Below are 12,292 nucleotides of genomic sequence, written 5' to 3'. Positions count from 1 at the left end.
TTGTTCACCTCCATACACTAATATCCAAAAGAAATCTCTTATGAATCCTTTTTGAAGGAAAAATAAGATTAGGAATGCTTCATTAATTAAGTGAAAAAGAAAACAAATTTTTTAAAATAAAAACACACACACACATCAACCGGTATGAACATGACCAAGATCTTGGGCAGCTGAATGGGCAAATTTTTTTTCCTCAGAAGCTGTATTATTCCTTGTCCATTTTCCCATGTTTCCCTTTACAAATAACATTACGATATGGGGGGGGGGGACCTTTACGCCATAATGGATACAACTTGTGGACTGTGCTGAGAGATACAAATTCACTATTTTTCAATTAAATCCAGTGATGGGTTGCTGCCATTTTTCCATTTTTAAGACTGGCAGGCTGATAAAGGATAGCAGCAAGAGTACATTCTCTCACACCTATTGAATGCTGCAATAATGCGTGCAACTTTTCATGGAGGTGGCATTATGGAAAGCATCTTAAAAGAAACACATAAAATACCAAGTTATGAACTACGCAAACCTAAGATTTCTTGCTTTGGGGTTGTGATGAAAAGAAATTGACCGTTATTTATAAGTCTTGCTGCATTTGGACACGTCTCTATGTACATGAGCCTTAACAGCCACTGATGGCAGTTATATGTATGCTGACAATGCCATGGTTGTATGAACCAAGCATTACTTTTTATTTTCAGCATACACTCAAAAGGCTATTGCTCATAATTTATAAGCAAATTTTTACTATTGGAGTTCCTCTGCATACATAACAGCAGTGTAATGGAGAAAAATGTTTTGTTCTTCTGGCAATGGTGAGGAATTACTATAATTTTATGTCTGCATACAAGTATTGGAATGAACAAACAGAACTTAAAAAGAAAAAAAAAAACAATTGTGAACAAGATAAGGAGAATTAGGTCACAGATTTTACAATGGTCAAATTATTTTCTGAACCTTACAAAGACTCAGGCTAGTCTTTACAAATCATTGTAGAAGTTGCATCAGCAGTTTGTAATGCACAAAGTGTTGGATTTAGTACAAATATTGGATTACACAGAAGATGACCACCAGTATCTGAACAGGTCTGAATTCACTTGTTTAGAAAGTGGCGAAGACTACTGCTGAAGCTCAACATAGTTGGCTGGAAACAGCCCTCGCCTGCCATGACATGATCCCTGCCACCATCCATCGTCAATCTGGGCAAAGAAACAGTTTTCTCACAAAAATGGAAGAAAAATAAATATCTTGGTGCTGTCAGAATTTCAGAATTAAAATGTTGTGGAAAGCAGACACAATCGCAAAGTGGCTCAAAACATTTTTTTATCAATATTCTTTCTTGATATTTATACCTAGCTAGTTTTAGACAAATTATACCAAAAACACTGTTCTTCCTGTACTCTCCAAAATTATACATGTAAACAAACTAACAACTAAGATAAGAACTAATTTAGAATAAGCAATTTTTATATTGTCAACAGCAATCCCTTGAATTCATTTTCTTTTGCACATCTGTCTTAAACAGTACATATAGGTGCTACTATTATTTTTTAACACCAACATTAGAGACATGGAAAATATCAATTATTATGCTAGCCAATGTACTTCCAAACACAACTATTTCCATTAGACCATAAAGAAAATGACCGACAGGAAGTTCTGAAATTTCTCCTTAAACTCTAATCACTGCAAAACACTGTATGAAAAAGACTTTTTTCAAAATCCCATTGGACATATCTCATTCCTTTTGGATTTACCAAAAAGTGCACTTTTATTATAGTCTGAGATATAACAGTTGGGTTCTGCTTAATTTGTACTTTTCTTAAGTCTGTCCTACCTCAATTTTCATGCATTCCATGGCAACAAGTTCTATCTTTGCATTGCAAATGAGTTAACATCTATGTTTCCTCTGTAAAGCCTTCGCAAAAGGACCTAACCCTGTTATATACCAGTGAAATTTATGTACCAGTGAAATTTATATACCTATAAACACATGGATAGCAACTCTTTCAGACGAAGTTAAAAAAGATAGAAAAAAAGTTTTATATGACTGCCATTAATTTTCTTTTTGACTACAACCACAGAAGTGCAATATGCAATACAGAATCTTGTCTAGATTTCAGCCTAAATAAATTTTGCATATCTGAATATGCTGACTTTAATAGTGTGATCTGACATACCTTAACACTGCACCAAAACAAAACCCCAATAAACTTACTCTACCTCAATTCCTGCAGACTTTATTGATGTTATACAGAAGCGGTCACATTTCACCATGATGAAAATGACTTAAAGGCTATAAAAGGGGACTGTATTGCTGAAAGAATGTTCTGTTTCTTTCTTTAAACACAAATTTATTTTCATAGTGCACTTTTAATAGAAGACCCTAAAGTCAAAGTAGAGAGATTACACCACAGACACCTTGAACTAGTTTGTAAACTGTTCCAAATGCACACTATTATCTGGACTGAGCAGCTGTCCCTGATTCTTCAAGTTCCTCATTCTGACCCACGTTTACACAAACTGAGAAGACACAGGCTTATAGGTTTAATGTTAAGCATTTGTCACTTCTTGAATGTACAAGATTTGTTGAGAATTTGTTTGTAATTTTGAACTTTTTGCTTTGATTTATACCATTTTCTTAGATCTAAACACTTACTCTCTTTCACACAGATTTCCTAACAGAAAAAAAAAAATAAAAGGCCACAAGTTCAGAAAGTAGGTTCCTTTTAATTTAAAACTCACCATTTCAATGTCTGTAATTATGTCATCAGGATCAAATGACAGCTCATCTTCATCCGCTGGAAACAATGTTAGAGATTAGAACAATAATGACTTACATGTATGACAAGCTCACACACGCACACCTACACCCAAATCTCCCTTCTCAGAAAAATGGCTTAGTTTTTCACGCGTTCTAGTAGCGCAACTGCTACCATCCTTCTCTGCTGCAATCATAACAATGGTGGGTTAGCAGCTATCATGCCACTTTCCTGTAGTCACCAATGTTTGCCCTCACTGCCCAAAAATGGTCCAAGAAATGTCACACATCAATAAATGAGAGGTAAATCTAAAGCAGAATAAGTATGCAAGACTTTTATTATCTTGCTGAGCCTACCTATTTAAGTTTTAACTAATTAAGTGCTAAGCATAAGTCCTTTCCTTTGTGTAACTGGATCCTGTGATGCCTCTTCCCATAATTTTTTTCTTTTAAAATATCTTTTCCGGTTCTATCCTTGTGTCATCTTTTATTACACAAGACACCATTTACAATCAAGAGATGGTTCTCATGACTTTACCTGCTTGGTAATCATACAAGGCCACTGCTGTCTGACCACCTTGTGATGGCTGAGGTGCTGGCTCATCAGCCAGATTATAAGTGTTCTCATCTTCCTGCATATCATAGGATGATGGCTCTTCTGATTCAGGTGGTGGTACATGGACTGGAGAAGGCTGTCTGACTGGTTCTGTCTCACCAAACTGCTCATACACTTCTTGATCTTGTTCTGGTTCTGGTTCTGGTTCAGGTTCTGGTTCAGGTTCAGGTTGTGGCAGTTTTCTCGGAGGTTTAGGAACTACATCAGGTTGTTCAACTACCTCAGATACTGGTTCATCTTCTTTCTCTTCAGGCTCCCACCTTTCTTTTTTTAAACGCTCCTGAAATGTTAAGGATGTTTCACATCTTACTGAAGTATGGCAGAAAACAATACTGAAACTATATTTCTAGTAAAATATGCTTACTGACCAGCAAAAACTCCTGAACTCTTGTAGCCATGCTCAACCCGAATCAGCATCACACAAATGAAATGTGGATTATATATCCTTAACACACATCTTTAAATAGGATGTGAGCTAAATTTCTGCAATTTTTAACTGACCCCTGTGTTCTTCTCTCTTCCTCTCCGCGCTTCTCTTCCGCTGTGTCTTGGGGTAGCTCTATTTCTGCTCGCTTCTTTGCATCTCTTCATTGGACTTAGCCAGATTTTCAAATCGAGATTTCAGATTCTTAGCCCATCAATGCTACCCAATAACAAACACATATTTTTCGCTCCGAGATTTTTTATTGAAAGTCCCATACCCCCACAAGAAATGTTGATTTGTAAGCTGGATGTTTATACACTGTCAAAATAATATGCTATGGTAAAGGTCAGCATTAAAGAACAGAGAATCTATAGAATAAGATGGAAGAGAAAGCTGAACTAAGAAAACTCACTTCCTTCTGCTCTGACTGTCTTGTAGCTAGTGCTGACTCCCTGCATATCATCAAAGGAAACCTGCGACTTTAACAGAAATATAATAGTAGTGTGTGTGTGTAACCTCATCATTAAAAAATGCCTCTCAGTTAACATATAAATCAATACAATTACATCACAAATAAATCAGGCTGTGAGTTTTTGTCACACAACTGTAACTGACACAATTTAACTCCAATTCCTGTTGATTATTCCCCTCTCGCACAATCTGATCAGGTTCAATACTTGCGTACCCAGAGTTATTTACCCTTAGGATGAGCAACATAATTTTTCCGGGAAAAACCTATGTAAAACTAGAATCACGAGAGGCAGTATTTAATTTGTATAATCAAATGCAGACCAAATAAACTGCAAATAAGATATAAATTCATACCTCATTCCTAATTTCTGAAACAATTGTAATCCCTGGCATTTTTTAAATCTAGAAAGGTAGCTTTAATTGTCTTCATGAAAATCAGCAGTTATGGTACATTCATGGCAATTTATGTTATCAAGAATTCAAAAGAAATCATATCACTTTTGAAATGAGATGAGACCCTGCTTATGCCAGTCTAGGAATCAAAACTGAAACGGAGATACGAAGGTAGCACCGACCCATTTTAAGACAAAGATTCGATGCTTTGAGGTTTGTAAGTTGGCAGCTGACCTAAGTAAGGATAAAGCAGGTTCCACTTTCTGCAAATATGGTCTAGCCACAAAAACAGAAAGTAACAACGTACGAAAGCAAGAAAATAATTGAAAAGACATTAAACAACTTTTTTGTTTTAGCCACAGTTCACATCATCTGAGGATTTCATGAAATGATTATGGCTGATTAAGGGTAAATAAGTCTATCTTACCTCATCTTTTCTATCTTGTTCCACACCAAATTTTCCTCCAAAACCTTTCTTCATGTCTGTCTGGGATGGGTGCAACTCTGTCTTGGTCACAGAATCATAACCACTGGCTGATGCATCTTGGAGATCCTTTTGCACTCCAAATTTCCCACCAAATCCTTTAGAATAGTCTGGTACAGCAACAATTATCATATGAATAACAAAAATACTTGAGACAGGGCCACTGGGACAAGACTTACAGAAATATGCAATTTAAAAAAGTTACAGAACATGAGTTTTTAAAAACAAGTTCCCTTTTCATGTCACATAACATGAAAAAGAAGATTTAAATCAATAATCGAGGATTCTCACTTCTTAAATATAGCTAAATGGTATAATACGAAACAGACCTAGGACTGCAAAAAACATGCTGGAAGAGAAATGTGGTTGACATAAAGAATTAACGCCAGTTTGAAATAGAAGTGACAGGAAGAAAAACAAAAAGTGTCATGTTACACAAATAGTGTAACTAAAGCTGAAACTAAACACATAGCGCATGTGTGCTCAGGTAATGAGAACAGAACAAGCAGCCAATGCGTGGGAACTGAGAATTCTCCGCTCTTTTTCTGAAGCGTCAATTGAATCAATCTTCTGAAGAATCACGTTTTTTGGCACGCAAATGAATGTTTTCTGCTGTCTATGGGCAAGTCGTATTGTTTATCATCCATGGTATTATTTCAAAAAAAAAAAAAAAAAGTGGTCATCAGGTTGAATGTAAATACCTTCATTGAGGGTCCACTATAGCTCGTATTATTTTTTTGACGCCGGCGGGATCACACGGTGCTGGAGCGGGGGTGACTGGGTGGTTTTGTTCCTCCTGACTTTTTCGGTTTCTTTCCCTTTTTCCCTCCCGCTGTTTTTCATCATCCAGTGTTACTATAAGAGTAATAACAGAGCACTTGCTTGCTCAAAATGAGGACTGCTTCTACCACCAACCTGTCTGTGATTCATGTTTCTGAAGTTTCTCCTGATAATCATAACCCATGGCGGACTTGTCAACTCGGTCAGTCTGAACACCAAACTTGCCACCAAAACCCTGGCTGTAGTCTGCAAATATGACCAGACATTATTTTCATTAGACTGCACATATTTTAATTATAAATAAACCAAACATGATGGCTTCTGTGGTCAGTCCTGTCATGTATCCACTAAAAAGCACAAGTGCCTACCAAATTCCCAGCATTAAAAAACCCCAAAACTTTAAGGTTACAGTTAGGGAACATTCAATATATGCTGGCTGGAGTCAAAATGCTGAAATGAAAATAACAAAAGTATCTCAGACTGCTTTCATCTCCTTCACACCACTCAACAACATCAGAGAGTGCAATCTTTGTTTTTTGCTTTCGTTTCTTCGTCAAAATAATCTCTTGGGAATTTGTGTAGACAGCCCAAAATGGATACTCCCAAAAATCTTTTAGCAGGTCTATGAAACTACTATAGGAAAGCATTTTAAATATCTCTGCAATCCTACATCTGCAAATGTGTTTATTAATTTTGCACCTCATGCTAGATTTCTCAAGCACACAGACAGGACAGTCCCTCAGAATGTGAAAACCCCTGACAACGAGATTACAGTCATGTAGCGATTTTTACCAGAATGATGAGTGCCCCCATGCCACATTTTTTGTGGTTCAATAACAACGATAGTAATGATGATAGTGCTGACAATAACAGAGAAATTTCTATTTTCCACTTCACAGAACATGTCAGCAAATAATTGCAAACCTTTTTGTGATGCATGTTTTTCTGTCTTTGCCTGATAGTCCCAGCCCACAGCACCCTTGTCCTTTCGGTCTTCTTGCACGCCAAATTTCCCACCAAACCCCTTGGAGTAATCTGCATGTTAGAGAGATAAAATTCAATGAAAGCTCAAGTATTCTGTTTAAAAAAATGTAAATCATGCAGACCATTTATGAAGCAAAAGACTATATGTTCAATGTGTTGCGAATTAAACAAGTTATAAAGTAAACGATATGAGGAATGATTCACTTAAAATTAAATGACTGGTCACTATGATATAGTTTAAAATATTTTCTTCCCATCTGAGCTAGACCATATGGGACATTTTTTTGTGACAGGCATCATCACAAAACAATTCCATTGTTAATACCTGTTTGCGACTCATGCTTATCCACTTTTTCATGGTGCTCCCATCCCACTGCTGATTTGTCAACTCGATCTTTCTGGACACCAAACTTGCCACCAAAGCCAGTTGAATAGTCTGAAAGTAATTATAAAATACTTTAAAATTCAATTACCAGATAATGTAATCATGATGCCTCACATGAAGAACAGAACAGAAACCCACTCACACTCATTCATAACCTTAAGAATTCAAAAATTACCTTTTTGAGATGCATGTTTCTCTGTCTTCCCAGCATAATCATAGCCCACAGATGACTGTAAAATAGGTTACAACAGAGAAAATGTAGAACATTACTTCAGTAGACTACAATAAATATTGGTCTAACAGTCTGAAACTACCACACAGACAAAATATATATCAAATAAGCACATGATGTTGCAGGAAAAACGCTATAATAATTTCCACTTCTGTCATGAGCACCTGTGGTTTTTCAAAAACTTTGATAAAATTTTTTTAAATGGTTTGCTATTTTTGTAACATTAAAAATGACTTTTAACATTTATGATTTTATTCTCTGCTGTTTTGCTCTTTTTTCAATTTTCCTGATGGCATAAAAGATAGTTTTTGAAGATTCTCAACCACTGAATTCTTCAAAAATTAAAAACTGTCAAATTGTCCCTGCATCTACAAGGACCAATCATCTGGAAAAATAAAATGGACTCATTAACAAGGGGACCTACACTGTATCAGCAGATACCTTAGTAAAATCACTCATCCAAAAAAGCAGGAAATTTTCAGAACGTGCTATTATTTTACAAATATTAGAAAATGTAAGCATGAATCCTTCTCCCTAAAATCTGCAGACACCTCTTAAAATAACACCCCTAGAAATGGTATCAACACAGCACCTGTAAACAATGAAACAAAGGGCAGTAGCTCAATGCCCCATGCAAACTAAGGTTGCAAGGTTCCATGCAAAATTTCATGCATAACACTCAAATATCAAGAACAAAGTGGCCAGACTTGCTCTTTAGTTGCCACTGCCATTTCTCAAGAAAGTATATTGTTGCTGCACTCATCAACCTGACTATAACTTAAGTAGCTTTCATATAAGCAAACATCTCACAAAAAATTTATGTTAATAATCGGTCTCAAAATGCAACTAATCACATAAAATATACTTCCCCTCTCTAAAATATTAAAAATAATAGTCTTTAGATATTTCTTCAGAAGGAGTAACCTTCTAGGTCAAATGTTATCAGCAGAAACAAACAGATCAATTTCTAAAAAATATCGCCTTCCTGCTGGCTTTGGAGATTCTTCCACTAACTTGCCTTGTCTACTCGGTCTTTCTGGACACCAAATTTGCCACCAAAGCCCTTGGCAGCATCCACTTGGCTGACATGCTTAGAAAGCTCTGATTGATACTCATGACCCACTGCACTCTGCAAAGAATTCCACTAATACAAATCATCTGAATCATGTGAGAAAATAATCATTCCCGACCTTCCAATAGGTGCAAAGGCTAACAGAATCCCTGTGACAATACTTATGACATCAAAGAGTACCAGTCTACCCAGTCTATTTTTTTAGTCTCATTGAACTCTGGTCAGAACTCTGGTCAGAAGGGGGACAGGGTAAGATTAAAGTTAGGTAACATTCACTTCTGAAGTGCAGGCTTTTATAGTGGTTTTCTAAACATACATGACCAATAACAATAGGTTGCAGTCATTTAATTAGTATTTCAAAGAAATGCATCAAACAAAGCGCATGCTTTAAATATTAGCAACAAACTACACACTGCACGCGCACACACACACACACAAAACTTGCACCTCTATAACTCTTAGATTGTACATGCCTCCCATACCCAATATATTTTATCAATTCCATTAGTGACATGCCTTTAAAACACCATGCTTTTATAAAGCAACTGTAATCATTTATTAGTACAAAATGTTATAATAAACACAGAATTCAAAAGTCTTTTTTTCAAAAAGACAAATCTTCAACTCCATAAGACCAACCATATTAAAGACATTAGACTTTTTCCTACTTTTAATAAAAAGAGCAATTACATAAGTTTTATTTTTAATGGGTATGGCAGTCCGTTTGTGAAGAAAGCAGTATAAAAAAAAAAGATGGGTTCCCCCCATGAGTCAAGCTCTCATGCATTTTTTCCTTTTGTTGTCTGTTTCAACAAGCAGATATAAATAAACATTGGTTCCTATCACTAAATGCAAAATCTTGTGCAAAAAAAAAAAAGAAAAAAAAAAGAAAAGAAATGTAAATGCAAATGTGAAAACTCAAGTTATCAACCTTGTCCATTCTGTCTTTCTGCACACCAAATTTGCCGCCATAACCCTCAGATGCTTTAGGCCCAGCTTCATACTCCTTGGTTTTGAAATCGGTATGTTCCTGCTGTACTTCAGATCTTAGTTTCTTAAGACTGTTGAAGTCAATAGCATACATTAAAGCTCACTTTAACTCTGAGACTGTTGAAGTCAATAACATATATCAAAGCTCACTGTAACCTCACCACTTAAAAAATAGCCAGATAAATTAATTTTGACTAAAGCAGAAGAATGCTACCTTGTCACAGTAGCATGCCATGGACAAACTCATCAAGTGCTTTTTGAAATTTATTTTTTTTTGTAATCCACAAACTACAAGGACTGCATAGGAAGTACTTGCTGCATATAAACACTAAAATAATTTCTCTACATTTTCTCTTGATTTCCATTTAACAACAGGATTTCTAATTATTTTCAAATGTAATTCCTCTATGGTGAAGGGAGCAAAACTTGTCCACATACAGTAATGTTTCACATTTCCTGAAAGTTTTATGTTTTATAATCATCAGTCATCACACTGTGATTTCACACATTTTGGATAATCTTTGATCAGTTTAAGATGATGTAGGTTTATTAAAGGGACTTAAGAACTGACATTTTTTACATACATACAAAATTTGACCCTATTTCAGACACTTTTACAAGGATATGTAACAAAACATGCTATTTCCTAAAAGCACACATGTTTTCTCATTAATTTGATAATAAAATTTCACTACATATTTTTGTGAAATGTAGCTATTTTTTTTTTTTTTTTTTTAAATGGCCAAATGTGGAATGCTCAGAAAACATTCTGCCTGAAATAAGGGTGATTGCATTATACTATTTCTCAGATTGTCAGAAATATTTTTCTTTATGCTATTAAATATTATTCAATTGAATCAGTCCTCAAAACAGAGTTGCATGATTTTTGTATATATTGATCTTTTTTGTATCTACCATAAGTAGTTTTAATAATATCATAAAAACATAATAAAATGTCCCACACATTTGCAAAATGTATCGAGTGTAGCACATTAGTGCTTTAAAAAAACAAAAGACAATTTTTGCTAAGTTTCAAGTCATGTTACTGTGTGTTTTTTTCCTTTCTTTATGTCTGCTGTCAAATGTTGCTTACATGAATTATGTTGTAATGTGTTTCTTAATGACTTTTTTAATCATTTTGTAATCCCACAAATGAACATTTTTGCTTATAAAGAGAAATATCAAAATGTGTCACCCACTCCAATGACTCTTGATGACCAGACCCTTCTACAGTTTTGGCTCCCCATCTCTGTTCCTGTTCACTTACATCATTCTGCAAATAAAAAAAACCAAGTATTTATGAGAGGGAATCTGTCAGCTCACAAATTAAAAATTAAGAAAATCCAAGAACAGGTTTTTAAGATTTTCAAGATTCAAGACAGTATTTGTCAATGATCAGTTTCAAATATTCTGTAGCATATGATAGTCTCGAGAATACTGTAAACATTACATAAATGAGGAATATATATCTGATTACATAAATATAAAATAAAAAAATGTATACCACAAAGTCTGGATCTGTCTCCCAGTCATCATCACCAGATGCTCCAGAAGCAACCTTCACATTAGTCCCAGCTGCAGCCTTCCACATTGTGACTTCAACTTAAATTTCACACAATCATGCATGCAAACAAATGTAAACATGTATATATTTGTTCCCCACCCATCCCACAACACACACACATCAATTTCAGAATGCCTTAGTGAATAAATGTTTCTGGACACTGTCAGCTACATATTTCTAAATTCAGATATATTCATACACAAGCAACCTGCCATGTTTCTGAAGCATATTCTCACAAACATATCACATCCCTATATATATGCTGCTTTCTCTTCTTTTAATACCAAACAGTTCTGATTCATACTGATTCAAACAACAACACACCGACTGCATCACGGAAAAAAACCAAAACAAGGGTAACTGCAATAATATATAACCCTAGTCTTTAGGCTGAAGAGTCATCTTTTACAAATAGCTCCTGACTTGCATGAAACTTTGGTGAAAAACTTTCCGTCTTCATTACGCCTTCCTAAGGCAAACACAATGTGCAGTTTACTTGTCTCAGACAAGGTCGAATTCACACATTATTTTCCACCTACAGAAATTAATAATAGCGCTAAATGTCAAATGTCTCGATAGCTTCAAAGAAATCTTACCAGCAATATCAAGAAATGATGTCAAATTCGCATTTAGGGGGATGGGTCACGCCGTCTGCTGCAACACTTCCTCAACTTCGTTTCCTGTTCGAAGTCACGTGACAGGACGCTGAGGACTAAGTAGGTAAATAAAAGTTCTTTCGATAGTTTCTGGCGTTCCAATCGAATGCTTGCATTAATTTTGATATATTCAAATAAGAAACAATTCCTCACAAGTGGCTGAAAAAATAAAGGAGGAAATTTAAGACAGTTTGGTGGTTATAGTTACTTGCGACATACGCGACGCAGATGTTTGTAAATACGATTTACTACGGATAACAAATTGAAAAGAAAATATTAATTTAGTAAAAAATTTTATAAACACGAGAAGACCACAGCTCCAGAAGGATTTATTGTGCGACATGTGTAGGAAAGTAACTTGTTTGGTTACCTTTTATTTTTTGTTTAACCTGAAAGGACACCCGGGATCCAACTGATAAGGACTCAAAGGGACAAAAACTATATATTGTTATCTTGAACTAATAGGACAATCTGTCAAATGTA

The 12,292-nt window shown here is 35.3% G+C and overlaps 1 protein-coding gene across 1 annotated transcript; it reads right to left on the bottom strand.

Moving 5' to 3' along the window:
- Positions 1-217: 217 nt before the first annotated feature.
- LOC112565794 (src substrate cortactin-like) lies at positions 218-11,883 on the bottom strand. The gene is given in 17 exon segments (XM_025241567.1): positions 218-1,196; positions 2,743-2,798; positions 3,297-3,551; positions 3,612-3,654; positions 3,872-3,957; positions 3,960-4,045; positions 4,207-4,277; positions 5,090-5,256; positions 6,062-6,172; positions 6,851-6,961; positions 7,236-7,346; positions 7,471-7,525; positions 8,546-8,656; positions 9,531-9,660; positions 10,789-10,862; positions 11,094-11,191; positions 11,750-11,883. Coding segments are annotated over 16 exon segments (1,635 nt in total). The 5' UTR covers positions 11,181-11,191; positions 11,750-11,883; the 3' UTR covers positions 218-1,115.
- Between the last annotated feature and the right edge of the window lie 409 nt (positions 11,884-12,292).

Source organism: Pomacea canaliculata, linkage group LG6, assembly GCF_003073045.1.
Source record: "Pomacea canaliculata isolate SZHN2017 linkage group LG6, ASM307304v1, whole genome shotgun sequence".
NCBI classification, from domain to species: Eukaryota; Metazoa; Mollusca; class Gastropoda; order Architaenioglossa; family Ampullariidae; genus Pomacea; species Pomacea canaliculata.
The sequence above is the reverse complement of the archived record's forward strand: the minus strand, read 5'-3'. Positions and strand labels throughout refer to the sequence as shown.